Genomic DNA, 20,276 nt, shown 5'->3' with positions numbered 1-20,276 from the left:
TTTTCAAACCTCGTTTTCTCCGCTTTTTTTTTTTTGTTAATATTTTCAGATATTTTTGTATGAACACAACAAATAAAGTACCTTGGCACTACTGTTTTTATCGAGAGAAAGTAAAATCTGGATAATTATCTGGATTTTTCAAAAATCTATACAGATAAAGTTTTTGTTGTTTTTAACACGTAAATTGTTTTGATTTCAAAAATCTCGATGTCGTTTTTTTGCACAAAATCTATATAGATAAACAAAAAAACACACCTAATATTTTGTGTTTCAGATAGTCAAAAAAAAGTAGAGCGTAGTTTAACTATTAAAAAAGAAAAAAATTCGATTGCCCTTGAAGGAATGTAGAGCCAAAATCGACTCCTGATAAGGCGACATTACTAAAATTTTTAAAAACAATAATTCAAAAATCTAGTAAAAGTAGGCAGTAGGTGTATACCCTTAAAAACTTCAGCGCTTTTTCAATTTTTTCAGTGCAGCGTATGCCTTAACTTAAGGTTCCGTTCTACCATCTTTTTCCATTTAAATTCCAATAAGCTTTCAAGTTTTCTCCCATTTGACAGTTCCCACTTCCAATAAAAAAAAGCTCACCCCGGCAAATTATCAACAACACCAAAAATATATCAAAAAAGAAAATCAAATGCAAGAGAAAATACAAAAATAAAATAAAAAAAAAAACAACACACACAAAAAAGCTTTTCTGTTGGTTGGAGATTGGAGTCTCCCCAAAAAATTCACTATTCATCATAGAGTGCGCTCCCCCAAAAAAATAAACTCAGTTTTTCAGTTTCTTCAGTCAGATTCGTTCGCTCGCTGGGTTCTCTAAAATCTCGTCCGGTTCGTCAGAAATTTCTCTTTCGTTTTTATTCATATTTCCCACACACATTTTGACGAATCTATTACTAAAAAATTTTTTTAGTATTTCGATTAAGATGGCGCCGGGCGTATGTGTTGCAAGTTTCCGCGTGTTCTTACGATCGTCGGATATGTTGCGTTTTCGTATAACGCCTAATACAACTCAAACTGTTTCTCGTTCATTTCTTAATGCGGTAAGTAAGTTTTAAGTTTAATTTCTTTACTCTCTTTTTTGTAATTCCCCCTTAAAAGAAAGTGACACATAAAGTTAATATGTGTGCGAGAGTCTCTTTAACAATAAATTAACCGTAGTGAAAAAAAGCTATACAAAAAACTTCTCTGAAAAAAAGTTAAAGAAAAAAAAAAAAAGTTCAAAGAAAACGAAAGAAAATCCCAAGAAAAAGAGAGTAACAATTTGAATTTTTGAGTGGAGTGGTGTGACTAACTGGAGTTTTATCATTTCATTTACCGCCGAGTTGAAATGAAAAAAAAAATGAGAGATAAAAATACTCTCAATGAAGTTAACAGTGTTACTGTGTGTGGTTATTTTGTATAAGCTGTCAGACTGCATGGAGTTATTTATTTGAGGGAATTTTCTATTTTGTATGCGTGTGGAATGGAAAAAAGTGCGTGTGCTAGACGAAGTTGAGTTTTTTCTTAACTTTTCACTCCATGACTCTATTTTGAGTGTCTCATCTCTCTGTGCGAATTTAAATAAGAAAGAAATGACCCAACAAAAGTTTTTTTTTTTTGTATGTTCACCTGCTACATGATATATATCTCCTTTCTCGTGTGTATTTGGGGATTTTGGAACAAGTTGTGTGTGCTTTCTCCCAAAAAAAAAAAACCGAAAAGTAATGTTACTTTGGTTTGAGTTTGGGATTTGATACCGGAACCGGGTCCGGGGGTGTGTAGGTCAATAAAACCACACATATTGGGGTGTGCCCTCTCAGACTTGAGCAAATGCGCGTTTTTTTCTGTATATGAATAAAAACAGTGCAGAAAAAAAGAATAAGAATTATCTGCACTTTCTCTTGTGTTCTTCTATATTCTTCTTTTATATTTTTTTTGGTAGGTATTAACTACCGTTATGTTGATCTTGACCTCTAGCAATACCAAAGTTCTGAAAATATCATCCCTTCCTAACCTAGTGTAGGAGGGGGTTGTCATTGTCACACATATTGATAAGGGTGGGTGTTAAATTTGTGTGTGTGTTTTTTTTTTTTTTGCTTTATTGTTTATTAATAAAAAGTAGGTGAGGTAGGCAGCAAAGATAACAAAACATTGAAATCAAATAATGAATTTGTTTGTATCTACATCCGACATCCGGTTGAAAAAAATTGTTTTTTTTTTTTCTTTTTAATTATTTTGTGTGAGCATATTTTTTTATTTTTAGAAAATTTTTTTTTTTTCATCTTTTTTATTCGATTTAAAAGTTGAAAATCATTTTTAAAGGAATGTGGATTCCATTCATTGTCATTATGGCTCATAAATAAATTCCACGAAAATAATGTCTTAGTCACATTGACGACACGTGTTTGGAAGCTTATTAATTACCTACCACAATTAATATTAAATTAAAAAAAAAAAAACAACTTGTTATTGATTTGAAAAGATGCCAAATGAAGATACAAAAACACACAGTGGCAATATGGCGGCCTTATTTAAATTAAATTTGAATTAGTTACCAAACCCTAAGCTATAGCTAGTCCCCTAAATATCAAATCATTTGATTAATTTTTTGTTGTTGTGAAAAATGGGGTTGGTGATTAAATTGCAAATAATGTGGGTAACCTATTTTATTCATTGATGAAATAATAATACAAACCCAAAACAATACCAAAAATACCTACAACACATTGGACCGGTTTATTGTTGGTGTATCTATACTATACCTAACCTATCCAATGTTTATTTGGATTTTGTGAATACAAATGGTTTTGCGGTAGGTATATTTACTATTGATATCGATAGCAGGTGATGAATTCTTGTATTACTGGTTTTGAGAAAAAAAAAAAAATTATTTTTATTGATCCCATAGGTAGGTCAAAAATTTGTATGATAAACAAGTAAGAATTTTTTAGTAGGTTTGTTTTGCTTGAGATGTTCATCTTCTCCATCTTTAATGATTTTGTATTTTGCAAAAATATAAAAAGCAGGATTTCTTGTTCGAGAACAAAAATAATTGAAAACTTTGAAATTAGTTTTAAAGGAAAAAATACCTTCTTACGAATACGATATAGAAAAGTAAAAAAATTGGCAAACAAGATTAACCATTATAAAAAAAAGAGAATCAAAAGCACAAGGTACTGCTTGCAAATTAAAATTGCCACCCACCACTAAAACATACAAAGTTCTTAAGAACGCACAGCTTGTTTCAAATTGAAAAGTTTGAACAGTTAAGAAACTGCATTTGACATTGTAAAGAAAAAAGTTCTTTCTTACTTACCTACGTTCTTTTGCAACAGTCAAATGCACGAATTTTTTTAATCGAATTTCTACATACCTAAATTCCAAAATTAAAAAAAATAGTGTAAAAAAGTTTTGAACTTACTTTACTTATTGAATTTTTAGAATTTGGTTGCATTGTTGCATTTCCTCCATTTGCTCATTGTGACGAAGGCAATGTAGTTTACAGATTTTTGGCATAATTTTGTATTCAATTTTCATTTATTAAGAAGTTTTCTTCCACTCGTATTTAAGATAAGGGTTTGTAAACCAAGCACTTTGTTTGCCGATAAAGGAAAATTCCGAAGCCGCAGCGTTTTAATTTGGTAATTCTTTTATAGATCAGTGCCAATAATTTCTGAAAATAAAAAAATTATTAGCAGCATATGGGTGGTGGGAAAATTTAGGATAAATGGTATATGAAAGGGGATACCTATATAAATTGCCCACAAAAAAATTGGGGGAAAGGAGGTGGGTGGGCGAAAAAGTGGGGTGGGTGTCAAAAATCATGTTTTTTTACGATTTCTGTCAAAATTAGACGTCCTATCGAAAAAAGTCAAATGCAAAAGTTGTAGGTAGTATAAATGTCTACATCTTTTACTCAAACAATTTTTTTCTATAACATTAAAAATATTGAAAAAAAAAAATGCAAAAATACGATTTTTTGATTTTTTATTTTTATCTTTTACAAAAATAGTTGGATTTTAACAAAACTTGTTTAAAAATTACTTTGTTATGTTTTCTATCTATTAAAAATGTTTTTTGAGCAAAAAGTAAATTTTTGGATTTTTGACGAATTTAATTTGAAAAAAAATAGACTATTTTTCAATCAAAAAAGTTACCGAAAAAATTTTTGATTTTTGAAAAGTGTTTTGGGGGAATGGGTATTTTTGCAACTAGGAAGTCAAAGGGAACAGTATCCAATTTTTTTTTTCAGGTGGTTAGTCTTGCTAAATCAATTTCCTGAAAAATATATAGTACATTTGATGCACTTTTTCTCTGCAAAGCCGATTATACATGCTGCCAGACGATCGTTTTTGTCATCACAATCTGGGATTATCTTCAATTTTAATATGAATCGGTTACCTCTCACTAAAAAATCTGTTCCCAGCTCTAAGACTATTCTGCTGATTCGCTGGAATTATTTTTGTTCTCTTCGGGTCTAACAACAGATTAAACAAAGCTAATAATGAATCCTAAATTCTTTTCTCGATGACTGAATATACCTAATGTACATCAGCATCTTCTTGTTCCTTTATCCGGCGCTGTTATGATTTCGAAGGCGAGGGGATTATAAATCTCCCACGTATATGGTTCGCTGTGTAATCGTCAAAAACCAATTTGGGTCTAATTTGAGTATTCCCATTTTCATCATGGGAGGTTTTTAATCCGCCATACAATTCTATGTAGACTTGATTGCTTACTCTTCGTAACCCTATTCAGTGGATTGCGAGAGATGCGGTCAGAAAAAGCTATATACATCGAATTTTCTCATAATGTCCAATCATTGTGGTGCCATGTTTCGAGTGTTTATTAAATAAGCGTGGCGTCAATAGCAGCATGATTTAGATTCTCATTCAATTAGCTTTGTTTTTATTTGATTATACATACATATAGTATTTCTGTATCATTTTCAAAGTTTTTAAAAATGTTTTTGTATATTTTTTTTTGTAATTTAGCTTTTAGCAGATATGAAGATTTTTTATTGGCCTCCGTTTTTGAAATATTACCGTTATAAAATGCTAAAATGTTTTCGAGGCTATACTTTTATGTGAAGTACTTTATTATAAACAAATTTGTAACAATGATTATAAGAATAGATATTCCTCTTTCAAAAACTGTTTAAATTTTCCCGATATCTCTTTTATTGCTCGAGATATCTTAAGTTTCAGTTAATGAAACAAAGAGAAACTAAACTTAATCTAAAGATTAAGTTACTGGTCACAGAATTTTTGCCACAAGAACCAAAATATATTTTTCTAGAGGTTTTTGGGCTGCTGAACTCGAATCCATAATTAGAAAAATTTTATTAGCCTCCCTTCTTGAAATATAAACGTTATAAAATAACCCTTTTTTTTGCACTTTATAACGGTAATATTTCAAGAACGAAGGCAAATAGAATTTTTCTGATAGCGGATTCGGGTTTAGAAACCCAAAAACCTCTAGAAAAATATATTTTGGTTCTTGTGGCAAAAAAAGTTTGACTTGATTGGCCAGTGCTGTTTCTTAGTCAAAGATCGCTACTTAAACTTTAAATATCTCGGGCAGTAAAAGAGATATCGGAAAGATTTAAAAATTTTTTAGAAGAATGAAACCAGTTCTTATAGGCAGTATTACAAATTTATTCATAATGAATTACACCACATAAAAACATAACCTCGAAAACAGCCAAAATTACGTTTTTTGGCCAATAAAAAATTTCTGACTTCAGATTCGAGTTCAGCACATCAAAAACCTTTAGAAAAGTATATTTTTGTTCTTGTGGCAAAAACCTTGTTGACCAGTGTAATTAACCTTCTACTTCATCTTTACTCAGATCTTAATGATAACTGCAATTTCCGTTTGATTCTGATTAAAATAAATTTATATTACCGAAGAAAATAAACAAAATTATTGATCAAAGGAATCTCTGGTTTTATTTTGCAGAAATTGTTTTGGTTTCAGCTTGACGTTCGTGTAAAAATTGTTGTCAAATGACACACATACAATAGCAAAAAGAATTCGGTCTGTTTTCATGTTCCTTTTTAACACCAAAAATTCGATTTTTTTGAGGCGATTCAAAAAATTGAAATGAATTCGACAGGAGCTTTAAATGTTTCAGAATAGCCATTTAATGGTTGATTTGGTTTAGGTATCCTTCCACTGCAGCCTGGATCCAAGAAGAGCTATTGAATACGGGCCTGGTAGCTTCTTTACATATTTATGTTCTGAGTTGTGGCAGTTGCAAATTATTTTCAATATTTTTTCTTAGTATCTTTTAATTCAAGGTTTCCGAAGAATTTTCTTTGTGTAAATTTGGTGAGTTTCGGGTGTTTAGCTACTTTTTATGATGGGTGCTACGCGAACCCATTTATATTAAGTTTTTGATATTATTTTTTATTTGTGGTCATGATTATACTCATGAGCATGACGATGATTACCGCAAACAAAATATTTCATGATGCATACATTAAATGCCTACGTGTTCATCTTATCAAATTTTGCAAGTTTTTTTCAAAAGACAATAACAAGTTTATTTTTTTATACGAGTGGAGTTTAAGCTATATACAGTAGACTCTCGCTAACTTGAACATACGATAACTTGAACAATCCAATAACTTGAACATCCTATTCTCTTGAACTTTTTTATTGCTGACTCTATAAGTTGAATAATTAAAGTATTTGAAGCTCTGTAACTTGAACAAAAAAAAATGTATTTCAACAGAAGTTTGAATTTCTTCAATGTAGGTTACTACGTTCGTAATCATGTTTTGCGTCATTTACATTAATTTATAATAACACATTGAATTCATACTTTTTTATATGTTCCAGTAACTTGAACAATCCAATAACTTGAACAGGCCTGGTTTTGTATGTGTTCAAGTTAGCGAGATTCCACTGTAATATAAAGAGCAAATTGATCATAAGACCCATCAAGTTTAAGTGGTGCTAGTCCATTTATTAAATTGGTATTCATAAGTATGAACCTAATCCACGGATAAAATTAACTTAATTTAATGGACTACGTGGTTACCCTCAGATTTGTGATTTTACATTAATTGTGTCGCATGACTAAGGAAAGGAGAAGTTCTGGTTCGCTGAAAGGCGAAGAGTGCAACTTGCTTAACTTAATGTAATTACTTAAAGCTTTTTATGAATTAATATTTTTCAACGCTGTTCCAGTTAAAAAAATATTTTTAAAATTAATAAAACACTTGTCAGATTATTGACCTTGACACCAAAATGATAGAATGTGCAAGACAATAAATACATTTTGATAACTAGTATCGGATGTATCCAGTGATAAAAGAAAAATTCTTATCAAAAATACATAGTACACAACTGAAAATGAAAAAAAGGAGACCCATGGGTATTCATAGTTACTACTCCAGGAACAACCAATAGCTTACGAATATATCCAACCAAAATCCACTTTACTTTATTTTGCTCTTGTTCGTTGCACCACTCTATCCAATTTTTTTTTTTTTATTCAACTCATGTTGTTGACCAGGATAATAAAAGGAATTGCTTTTTGAAGTTATACTTCTTATGGGAGGGTGGGTATGAAAATTTACTTTTTGACAAGAATGTCAAAGGGATTATGACGCGATCACCCTGGGTAGCAGGGCTGTCGTTTTACCTTTGGAGTAGGCAGTACTTTAGTATTTAAAAATGCAGTACGCCGCAGTACGGCAAACATAAAACACACAACACGTTGCAAGTAACATGTTTCATGTGGCAAGTTGCATGTGGCAAGTTGTATGTGTCAAGTTGCATGTGGCAAGTTGCGTGTGGCAAGTTGTATGTGGCAAGTTGCCTGTGGCAAGTTGCCTGTGGCAAGTTGCATGTGGCAAGTTGCATGTGGCAAGTTGCATGTGGCAAGTTGCATGTGGTAATTTACATGTGGCAAGTTGCCAGGGTTGCAAAAAGCTCACATTTCAGCTCAGCTCACAGCTCAGCTCAAATTTGAGCTAGGTACCATAGCTTAGCTCATTTGAGCTGAGCTGAAAGTGAGTGCCCCAACTTCCAACGCCTATATCTCGGAATTTTGAAGAAAATGAAAAAAAATTTTTTTGATGCCAAAAGGTAGCGGGGACTCTAACCTACATTTGGGTACAACTCTCATCCCTGTAGGTCCACGCGTTCTCAAACCGGGAGAACTTAAAAGTAAAAAAAAAAATAGGCACGATTCTCAAAAAATAGACATGATGTGGCGGTTTAACATGGAAGCCGATTTTTTAAAAATCTGACAATGTGCAAAGCGTAGGCCCATGACACAAGCTATCATTTGGCATCACTCCCGAAAATTGCTCTCAAGCGGTTTAGCTTCCAGGAGCGTTCAAAGATTCGGGGATTTTTCGAAAAAAAATTTTACCCCAACTTTCAAACGCGATTTTCTCGGAATTTTGAAAAAAATCGAAAAACCGGACTATACCACTATCGGGTAGCTGAGAATATAACCTTTCATATGGCACCACTCCCCTGTCTCTAGATCAAAGCGTTCCAACGCCTATATCGCGGAATTTTGAAGAAAAAGAAAATAAAATTTTTGATGCCAAAAGGTAGCGGGGACTCAAACCTACATTTGGGTACAACTCCCATCCCTGTAGGTCCACGCGTTCTCAAACCGGGAGAACTTAAAAGTAAAAAAAAAATAGGCACGATTCTGAAAAAATAGGCATGATGTGGCGGTTTAACATGGAAGGCGATTTTTTAAAAATCTGACAATGTGCAAAGCGTAGGCCCATGACACAAGCTATCATTTAGCATCACTCCTAAAAATTGCTCTGAAGCGGTTTAGCTTCCAGGAGCGTTCAAAGATACGGGGATTTTTCGAAAAAAAAATTTTACCCCAACTTTCAAACGCGATTTTCTCGGAATTTTGAAAAAAAATCGAAAAACCGGACTATACCACTATCGGGTAGCTGAGAATATAACCTTTCATATGGCACCACTCCCCTGTCTCTAGATCAAAGCGTTCCACGCCTATATCGCGGAATTTTGAAGAAAATGAAAATAAAATTTTTGATGCCAAAAGGTAGCGGGGACTCTAACCTACATTTGGGTACAACTCCCATCCCTGTAGGTCCACGCGTTCTCAAACCGGGAGAACTTAAAAGTAAAAAAAAAAATAGGCACGATTCTGAAAAAATAGGCATGATGTGGCGGTTTAACATGGAAGGCGATTTTTTAAAAATCTGACAATGTGCAAAGCGTAGGCCCATGACACAAGCTGTCATTTGGCATCACTCCCAAAAAATGCTCTCAAGCGGTTTAGCTTCCAGGAGCGTTCAAAGATTCGGGGATTTTTCGAAAATAAAATTTACCCCAACTTTCAAGCGCGATTTTCTCGGAATTTTGAAAAAAGTCGAAAAACCGGATTGTACCGAAATTTTTTTTATGATAAAAAAAGAAATATTTTACTAAAAAAATAGAAATATATTTACTATTAAAAAAACCAAGAGAAAAGATCACGAAAAATTATCTGTTTTATTTATAAAAATATCCATGTGTTAAAATAATTCCATTAATAACTAGAACCAAACATCTTAAGCTATGGTGGTTTATAAAAGTTTAAAATATCTTCAAATTTCATTATACTTTCCAAATAAAAATCAATGTATCCTCTCACCCATCACAGCTATAAGATCACTTTACCTTAGCTCACCCAACAGCTTAGCTCAGCTCACCGACAGCTCAGCTCACCCAACAGCTCAGCTCAACCATCAGCTCAGCTCACTTTCAGCTCAGCTCAAATGAGCTGAGCTATGGTACATAGCTCAAAAGTGAGCTAGCTCAAAATTTAAGCTGAGCTCAGCTCACTTTTGAGCTTTGTAGCAACCCTGCAAGTTCCATATTACAACATAAGTAAATTTCACAGAATAAATTGAAAACTACATGGACGCAAGGAGGATGAAAGAATTAATTTATTGTTCACTTGATAAAAATGTAAAAAAACGAAGTGTGGATTAATTAATTTAATAATAGAAATTAAAAATATCAAATGAAATTCATTTACATATACTGAATGAGAAGTATAACTTCAGTCGCGTGTACATGTGTACACACACTCTTTTTGCAGTTGTTGTGCCTTTTGAAAACATGCATTTTCCAAAGTCCCCCGTTGGCAGTAGGACAAAGTTAATTACAAATCGATCAATATCCGATTGAATTTTTTTTCCCTCCATTTTTATGATAGTTCAATTTCCCGTTTTTTTTAATTATTTATAAGTCTTTTAACCCAGAGGCTATTAACTGTACTAAAAAAAAGAACAAGAGTGTTTTTTTTTTAAATTACCCTGTCAAAAGGATATGTCTTATTTTTAAGCAAAGGCAGTATAGACTTTTTTTTCTTATTTTAATATTGCATTGTTTTATGTGAATAAAGTAATTATAACAGCTTATTTGTACGAGTTTGTGTTAACTCGGTTTTTTTAATTTTAAATGAATCGACTCTCTTGATCCAAATTTGTTTTTAAGTCCTTACTGTGCATAGCTTCAGTAATTCCATTACAGACAATTTGACGAGCTTTAATAAAGTTTTGGCGGAGATTGTTAATTTATTAATTTCAATGAATTAATTTCTTTCATTCGAATCCTGGGAATCTGTAATTTCACAAGACAAGAGAAATCGTTCACAGGTTTGTCGATTTGTGTTATGAGAATGTGAATAATTCACTTGTTTTAAAGTGCTTGTCTTAAGAATTGTGACCCTAAGCTTAGAACACACATGCGATTTTGGTCGCAAAAAAAATCAAAACGCAGGAAGCATGTGAAATCCTTGTGATCCATTTTTGCGACTGAATAATCGCGCGACCGAAATCGCTTGTGTGTTCCTACCCTAAGCCGATTTCTTTAGTTTAAATATGAAAAAATCAAAAATTGTATACAAAATAAAGCTTTCGTATCTAATTTTTGATAAAAAAATAAAAAAAAAATAAAACAATTCAAGATAGTAAAATTCCATATTAGACTATATGACTACATCGCGGTCGCTCGTATGACTTTTGTTTTTATTATCAGTTACATTAGTGGTACTACATTAATTGTTTATTGTATTAACATGCTTATATTTAAGCACTTTTTTAGTACTATACCGATAAGAAATTTCATACTTTTATGATATTGTTTGTAAGGCAAAAGGCAATGGTTGTCTAATTCTAGTTTTAATCAAATATTTGATAGGATTTTTTCATTATGAATATTTATAAGAACAGACAAATGGCCGCCTGATTCGTTTCAGGTAATTTTCACTGACTTGGTTATCAAAAGTTCACACAAATGTATTTTTGTTTTTTTTTTTTAAAAGACCAGTGAATCATTTGAAAATATCAACAACAATCAAAATTCTTGTCGCAATTCATGAGAAGAAAGTTTAGATAGTAATGACATCGAATTATTCTTAGAATGTAAGATAGTATGCAATTGAATTTTTGAATGAATAGAAACATAGGGTACCCAAATAGCGATTGATCAATTAAGGAAGGAATTTTTGGACATTTTGCCATGTTTGAACGAGGTTTTGAATATAATTCAGTAAAATAAGAATACCATAACAATAATTAAAAAAAAAACTACATTGTTATTATTGCACTATAACTTGGAACTGCTTGGTCTGGGGTCTTCAAAAATTTTACATTCTGTGCTTTGATTTTGAAAACACAATTTACAAAATTTTAAATAAAATTTACCATTTTTTTATATTTAACCAGAATATGGTATTTTGTACAGTCACTCCCGAAATTATTAAGCCAAATCTTTGTGTTGAGTTAAATGTCGAAAAAAAATTAAGAAGGAATAAATATACCTAATATTTTGATTAGTGCATAGATACTTGTATATTCTTCAAACCTTTAGTTCTACAAGCAAAATCAAAAGAAATATATTTTTTTCCTTAAAGTCACCACAAAATTATTCGGCCAAAAGTCCAAAATCGAGTTTGTGCACTGTAGTTTCACGAAAACGCGACACGACTTCAACTTGTTATATAACTTTTTTGTTTTAATAGATATATGAATGAAATTTATACTGTAATTTAATTATTATAGGTAATTAAATAAATTATAATTGTACAAAATTTCAATTAATTTAATTAAAAAGATGTTCTTTTCCAACACACGTTATATCTTTTGATCTAGTGCACATACAAATTTGATTTAACTTTAATACGCATGCTGATAACATAACCTTTTATTTGATATATCACACATAAAGGTACGTGCTCTACAAGTTACACAATCTTAAATTGAAAAATACCTCAAAACACCTGTGGAGATCTGTTGCCAATGACCGGCCATCAGTGTAGGAAGTACCGTTATCTCGGTTCGAAATTTCGACATAGTTGGCTTAAAAAATTATTACTTTTTTTTGTCGGCATGGTAGAAATATGATTGAAGCGTCATATGAAAGGTGATATAATATTTAGATTTTTTTGATTTTTTTTGTTTTTGCAAGAAAAACGATTTTTCAAGGTTTCACTTCTACCACGTGTGAATTTGCACACATGATTTTTTTTTTATTAGTATTTGGCCCAATATTTATGTGAGTGACTGTAGGTTTAATAAATAATTGTGATAAAAAAAATTTCTGACACTTAGAGCCCCCGCACACTACAAACTTTCTATCGGCCGAGAGTTTAGTCGGTCTCTTAATCAGAATGAAAATGTATAAGAGTGCGCACACTACAACGATTAAGTATCGGCCGATCAAAAAGTTTGTTTGATCGAAAAAAAAGTTTGTTTTGCTACACAATTGCCTTCAAACTAAAATATTTCATACCCAGCCGACTATTTAGTCGCCTGCCTATGCGCACACTAGGAGCCCAACCCGACTAAACTATCTGCCGATAGAAAGTCTGTAGTGTGCGGGGGCTCTTAATCAGTATCAAAATGTATGAAAGTGCGCACACTACAACGATTAAGTATCGGCCAATCAAAAACTTTGTTTGATCGAAAAAAAAGTTTGTTTTGCTACACAATTGCCTTCAAACTAAAATGTTTCCTAGCGACCCGACTGTTTAGTCGGTTGCCTGTGCGCACACTAGGAGCCCAACCCGACTAAACTATCTGCCGATAGAAAGTCTGTAGTGTGCGGGGGCTCTTAGGAGTGACTTTTTTAGAGTAAGTTCTTCCAATGAACAGTTTTTGAAAAATAAATTTTCCAAATGTTCAAATCATTAGTTAACATTTATGTCGGGTTGTTGCGGGGCAACTTTAGCAAGTTATGCTTTTCTCGATCTTTATGTACTGCTAAATAAAATTTGATTTAAAAAAAATACATTTTTAGAAAAAAAAACGCCATCTCTTTATTAATTTTTCTAAATCTCTCTTTTGATTATAAATATCTATTTGGATTCTTTTTTCCCTTTTAGAAATCAAAAATACTAACCAAATTTTATAAATCTACTTTTTTGTGGCAATTGTATTGTATGTATCTCACTATCATTTCAAAATCAACCGTTCATCCTAAATATTTGTATGGACTCTTTTGACTCTTAATTATCTTTGCAATTGAAACATTTCTACCAAATTTTATCACTGTACCATTATTAGAAAGTGAATTTTGGAAACATTTTACTCGTTTTACTGAAAATATATTCGCCATCATCATACTCAACTCAAATTTCATTCGATTCATCATTAAAAAAACACCCGTTAATCAGGTGTTATATGCTTATGTATACTGTGTTAGTATGATACATCTCTTCCCTTACTCCACATCTTTGACTACAAGAAAAAATAAGAGGTTTTCTGGAAACTTTGGACGTTTTATATTCTCAAAAAAGGGTAACCAGATTTTTTTCAAAGGAATAGTTTGTACATATTTTGTAGGTACAATACTAAAAATGACTTTTCCATAATTGCAAAAAATAAAAACTATTTGAAATAATATCAAAAAACAGAATACAACATAATGTTACACATACGCCTTAGAGACCATTTAAATTTCTACCATTTTTTTAAAATAATTTGTCTTTAAAAAAAAATTCAGTTGAACTTTATTAACCAGCTTAAATATTCTAAACACCTTTCACAAAAAGAACAAATACGTGTCTTCTTGTCAAGCATTTTTACATTTATATTCAAAGTTGTGTTAAATTCAAATATAATTTAAAATTTAAATGTTCACTTGAAATACACAAACTGCTTTAGAAAATTAGAGTGCTTTGTTTTACGAATGTCTAAAGTCGAAAATGACATTCACTGACAGCTTTGTGTAATGCATCTACTGCTTTTGCATACAATTTTCAACTAACCAACCTCATCTGTCGGCAAATGTTTTCTTTTTGTCTTTCTCTATTTTTTTTTTTAACTCTTAATTCAAAGTGACTTCACAGATGATGTACTCGTATCGTATGTGTATGATAATAATGTCAGAGCTGTGAGCGTGTTTTTTCCCAGAGTGCACTTTTTGATTAGAGGGAAAAGTTTTTTGCTTTTGGCTTTTTCATACTTTGTCAGAATGGCAAATTTTTTGGTTGATTGGGAAAACAAAGGTGCTGGGTGTCATCTTTTAGAATTAATTGATGCATAAATAATCACATTTTATTTTATATTTTCTAATAAGTAAATTGTTAGCAGCTTTTAAATCATGTCTTTAGAAAAAGTAAAAACATTTTTTGTCGCTTTCAATTTTACTAAACAAATTGAAACTGATGTTATACTTGGAGGGGTACAATGTCTATCCTCTTATACAAAAAAAAAAAAATAAAAGTCGTAACAGTTTTGTAATCTATTACAAACCTCTTTCAGCATTAACGCATTAATTTAACTGCTTTTAAATTAGCAAAAAGATTACCTCGTTTTAATTAACCTCAACGAATGTATCGGTAATAAATGTTTTGCGATTAAATCACTTAAGACCTTTTTACGTCACTTTGAAATGTTCCAAATAAAACAAGTATTAATAGAACCAATTTAGTCATGTTAGAAGCATGCCAAAGATCAATATCGCACTGACAAATGATTAAATTCTAATAACAATCGATTTGTCAAGCTCTATAAGTATCTCTATTAAAAGTTATAACAGCATCAAAATGTTTGTGTGTGATTCACAGAGGGATTTACGTCTAATCTAATCGAATGTATGACTTTGAAGAATTGATACGAACAAAAAAAAAAAAAAAACACTCTTGAAACTAATCGATTGGAAGATTTGAGATTTGTGGATAACGCAAGAAACTCAATGTTGCTTGGTCAGCTAATTCGTTTTTTATTACCCCGCAACAAAAAAAAGTATTCGAGGTCAATAAAAAAAATCCTTTTTTGTTCTCTTATCTAAGATCTTAAGTGTGGCAAGAGACATATTACCAAAGGATATACTATACAACAAGTGTGAGTAAGAAGGTGCTTCATTTGTTGTGTAGATTTTAAGTTCTTTTTTCTATTTAATTTCTATTTGATTTTTTGTTTATTAAAAATAATTTAATTTGTGAAATATGTTCTACCACAATTAGATTACCTATATTGTTTCCATTTCCACGAGAAGAATCAAGGATAACATTCATAAATTTTTGATTTTTTTTTAATAATAACACGGTGTAACACTCAAAATATACGCGGGCGGAGACCTATCAGGTTTTGTAGACCTAGTCGCACTGAATACGAAACGGTATTTGAAAATCTCCTAACACCCCCAAAATCTGGAGTTACGGGCAAAAAAACGGTTTTTTGGACCTTCACCCATTGAAAAAATTCTAGCTTCGACAATTTTTTACCCATTTTCGATTTTTTTACAGTTTCTGATAGAAGATAAATATACCTTTTTAACAATGTATAAAACATGTAACTCGGTTAAACCACTTAGGTCCAATTTATTCACACTCCATTAAATTTAAAGTCGCCATTAAAAAAGGGAAATTTTAAAATTTGTATGCGATTTGACAGTTTTATAATTTTTAATGGAGCCTTTAAAAATAATGGAGAGTGAATAAATTGGGCCTTAGAATTTATAAGATGTCAAAGTTCAAAAATTCAATTTTTTTTGTCATTTGGCCAACTTCGGCATCAATTTAAAGTATATGTTTTCAAAACAACATGCTATTTAAAAAATATATTCTAAAACAATATCTATTTCCCAATTGATCGAGGTATTTTTTATGAAAATCACTTCAAAATTGGCTTAGAAAAAAAAAATTTTTCAATTTCAACCCAGATACAGAAATTGGAACTTTTAGGTATAGAACAAAAATGTTGTTTCGGCACGTAGTAGGATAAGTTGGGCGCCAGGATTTGATGAAGGGTTTTTATAGAGGAGCTCAATACAAACATTTTTTTTCTTTGGAAGGGGGATCTATCTCCCCCCGTTTAGGTGGGAGGGGCATTTTTCTAAAAAAAAAATTATCAAAATAAAAAAAAATTATTAAAAAACAACGGCAACACTTACAGTAATAAATGATACCATTTCCAAAAGGCAAAATTGTGCATTTGATTCTAATTTTCAAATCAATATAATATTCCCAATAGTTTTTGAAATAATCGATTTCAAAATAAATTACTTAAACAGAAAACTGCCTCAATCGATTCCTTATCGAGCCGTGAAAACTATATGTTTCTATGTCTTCTAGTTTTTGGGAAAATTGAATTTTAGAAAAATGCCCCTCCCACCTAAACGGGGGGAGATAGACCCCCCTTCTAAAGAAAAAAAATGTTTGTATTGAGCTCCTCTACAAAAACCCTTCATCAAATCCTGGCGCCCAACTTATCCCACTACGTGCCGAAACAACATTTTTGTTCTATACCTAAAAGTTCCAATTTCTGTATCTGGGTTGAAATCGAAAAATTTTTTTTTCTAAGCCAATTTTGAAGTGATTTTCATAAAAAATACCTCGATCAATTGGGAAATAGATATAGTTTTAGAAAATACATTTTAAATAGCATGTTGTTTTGAGAACATATACTTTAAATTGATGCCGAAGTTGGGCAAATGACAAAAAAAATTGAATTTTTGAACTTTGACATCTTATAAATTCTAAGTGGTTTAACCGAGTTACATGTTTTATACATTGTTAAAAAGGTATATTTATCTTCTATCAGAAACTGTAAAAAAAATCGAAAATGGGTAAAAAATTGTCGAAGCTAGAATTTTTTCAATGGGTGAAGGTCCAAAAAACCGTTTTTTGCCCGTAACTCCAGATTTTGGGGGTGTTAGGAGATTTTCAAATACCGTTTCGTATTCAGTGCGACTAGCTTTACAGAACCTGATAGGTCTCCGCCCGCGTATATTTTAAAACCTCATTTTTGTAACACCGTGTAATATAACCTTAAACTGTTTTGAATTAGTAAATTTCGGAACTTGAGTGAAGGTTACGTTTTTTCACATAGTGAAGTTCAAAAACAAAAAAGTTTGGAAATTATTTAAAAGCACTCTACTTTGCCTTCACTTAGGTCAGATATTCATAATTGTTTTGTTGGGTATCTAGCCCAGTCGGGATGTACAAAAAATTAAGCTGAAATGGAAATAATTAGATCGTGCAATTTTTTTTCATAGGGCGGTAGAGGGGATCCCTGAGAGCTTAAAACCAGTTTTTCGGGAAAATCGACCTTGTGCTTAAGCCGCTATCTTGGTTTAAAGGTAAAACACGTTTTAGTGAATAACTCGGCCATTTTTAACTTTTGACAAAAATTAGATCGTGCAATTTTTTTCATAGGACGGTAGAGGGGATCACTGAGAGCTTAAAAATTTGCAAAAACTAACATTGCAGCTAGATTTATTATCCCCAAAAACATATAAAAACACTCCCATATTGCGTTGATCCTAAAATCTATAATCAAGCGGGTATAAAGTTTAAGCTGAGTAGGGGTATAGTTTTTTCAAATTAACTCGAAAAATATGGGTCATATAGAAAAATTTATTAAGATAAAAGTTATAGAAAATACAATTTTCTACAAGTTTTACATATATAATTTTTGTCAAAAGTTAAAAATGGCCGAGTTATTCGCGAAAACGTATTTTACTTTTAAACCAAGATGGCGGCTTAAGCACAAGGTCGATTTTCCCGAAAAACTGGTTTAAAGCTCTCAGTGATCCCCTCTACCGTCCTATGAAAAAAAAAATTGCACGATCTAATTTTTTCCATTTGAAATGTTTAATTCTACTGGGCTAATCAGATTTGATTTAATGGTTAACATTTTTTATAAGGCTTTTGTCATTATAACGATTTTTTTTTTATGGAAGTCATAACTTTGTTAACGGCTTTTGTGAAGTTGTTGACAAGTTGTTTTGAGAAATCTTATTTTAAGCTTAGGTAAGACAAATTTTAACTGAGCTAAAATAGAATAAGGCATACTTTTCTATAAGATTTATGTGTGCTGATTTCAAAACCAAAGTTAAAAATTACACTGGAACGTCAAGTTTTTGAAAAAACTTGAATATTAACAGGTCGAAAACGCAGCTTTTGAGTATTTTTGACGTCGAATTATATCAGCGCAAAATTTGTTTTTTGTAAAACTTAGGCGATCTCAAAAATTCATATTTTATGGTCTAGTATACACATATTTATTTTTATTTCAAAATAATTCAAAATCTTAGAGGTTAACATAATTAATGGTTTTTTTTTTGTAACTTCTGATTTATTAATAAAAAATAATTTCTTTGAAAAGTAGTTTTTGAGACTTTTTAGACTAAACGGGAATGAATAAAAAGCAAGTAAACTAGATCATAATAGAGTAAATCAAACTTTTCGGTTACAAAATGTAAAATTTTGAATTATCAATCATTTTTTGATAATTTTTTTAAAGATAGATTTCTATAGAGTCCGTCCAAAAAAAATGAATATTGTACTAACCGTTGATAAAAAAAAAAAATATATTCAACATACGCCACAGTGACCCACCAAGAAAATGGGTTATAAAAGCTTTGCCAAATGTCATTTTAAAACCATTCATTCAAATTATGTAACCATATAAAACTGCTACACCCTGTACTACACAAATCAACTTCAACATCATGCATTTTTGTCTATGTTTTCAATTTAGCAAAAATTTGACAAAACGACAAAATATTCAAATCGGATCATGTTATCAAATAGTGCTCTATTTTTACTGTCATTTGACATTTACTTTCATATTTATGGATGCTTTTATCATAAATTCAAAACCCTTAACTGGTGAAAGAAAATGCATTTGACTTTGACAACGACACATCGACTAGTATTGAATTTTGCATTCATTATTCTAAGATGATATCGTATGGGAACCCTCGTAAATTTCAACAGAGTGCTACCAAAGGGTTGATTTTCATTCGGTATAGTCATAAAAAGAAGAGAAACCATCAATATTTTATGAGTTTTTATGTGTTTTCAATGTTTTTTAATGTGGTTTTTGGTTTTATGATCGAATTGGTGCAGTGTTTTTTTTTTTTTTTTGTTTCTAAAAATTTATCGCCAGTTGGGATTCTCACAAATAAAGGAGACAAAAAAAAGGAAAAAGAAAATAACACCACAAGAGAAACCAGAGAATTAGGAACATTTGTTCCAATGACCTTGCCAATGAAAATTTAAATATTCGAAACTGTTTTTTTTGGTTGGTTATAAATTTTATACTTTATTGAATTTTATCGATTTTTGCAACATTTGGTTTGACAATTTTTGGTGTCAAAAGGAAAAGAAAAGGATATTCGAAACCTAGAATGAATAAAGATGCTTCAAGTATTAAATATAATAAATAAAGTTGTAAACTAAAGCCATTGTTTTAAATTTGAACATTTTCCAACTATACCTACCTTTAAAATCTTGAATCTTGATATCCTTGAAACAATTTTCTTAAAGGAAGTACACAATTGAATTGAAAACGGCAACCAAACTTTAACTTTCATTCATCTTCTTATTTAAATTAATTTCAAGGACTACAATATAATTTCCGGTTGCTTTTGGAAGTTGTTACCATACAAAACATTCAAATACAACAGGAAAAGAAAACAAAAAATAACTAAACGGAAGAAAGTAATTGAAATTTGCCTCTTCCAACATCCTGACCCTTGAATGAAATTATACGAAAATTCAATTTTTACACAAATGGTTAAACACTGAATGAATCAATTGGCACCTTGTTTCGTTCAAAAGAAAAAAAAATAATAACAGAAATAAATAGAGAATAAAAATAAAAAAACATCATTTGCAACACCAACACAAACACATTTAATGAATTTTTATTAAGGACAACGCAATTCGGGAAATTTTTTCTGATTTCCTTCGTAAAGTATGTAGATTGCTTTAAATGACATAATTCCGACCCCCAAAATCTACGAAATCTATAAATGGGACATTGGAATCCCGA

General features: G+C 31.2%; 1 protein-coding gene across 1 annotated transcript in view; it reads left to right on the top strand.

The window, feature by feature from the left end:
* The first annotated feature begins 612 nt into the window (after positions 1-612).
* The window catches only part of LOC129908556 (calcium uniporter protein, mitochondrial), a 169,490-nt gene continuing 149,826 nt past the window's right edge, over positions 613-20,276 (top strand). Inside the window, exon 1 of the mRNA XM_055985148.1 lies at positions 613-1,049. Within this exon, the coding sequence (XP_055841123.1) occupies positions 933-1,049 (117 nt within the window). The 5' untranslated portion in view covers positions 613-932. The remainder of the gene's footprint in view (positions 1,050-20,276) is intronic.

Source organism: Episyrphus balteatus, chromosome 2 (genome assembly GCF_945859705.1).
Source record: "Episyrphus balteatus chromosome 2, idEpiBalt1.1, whole genome shotgun sequence".
NCBI lineage: Eukaryota > Metazoa > Arthropoda > Insecta > Diptera > Syrphidae > Episyrphus > Episyrphus balteatus.
Note: the sequence above shows the minus strand (reverse complement) of the source record. Positions and strands in the feature narration are given on the sequence as shown.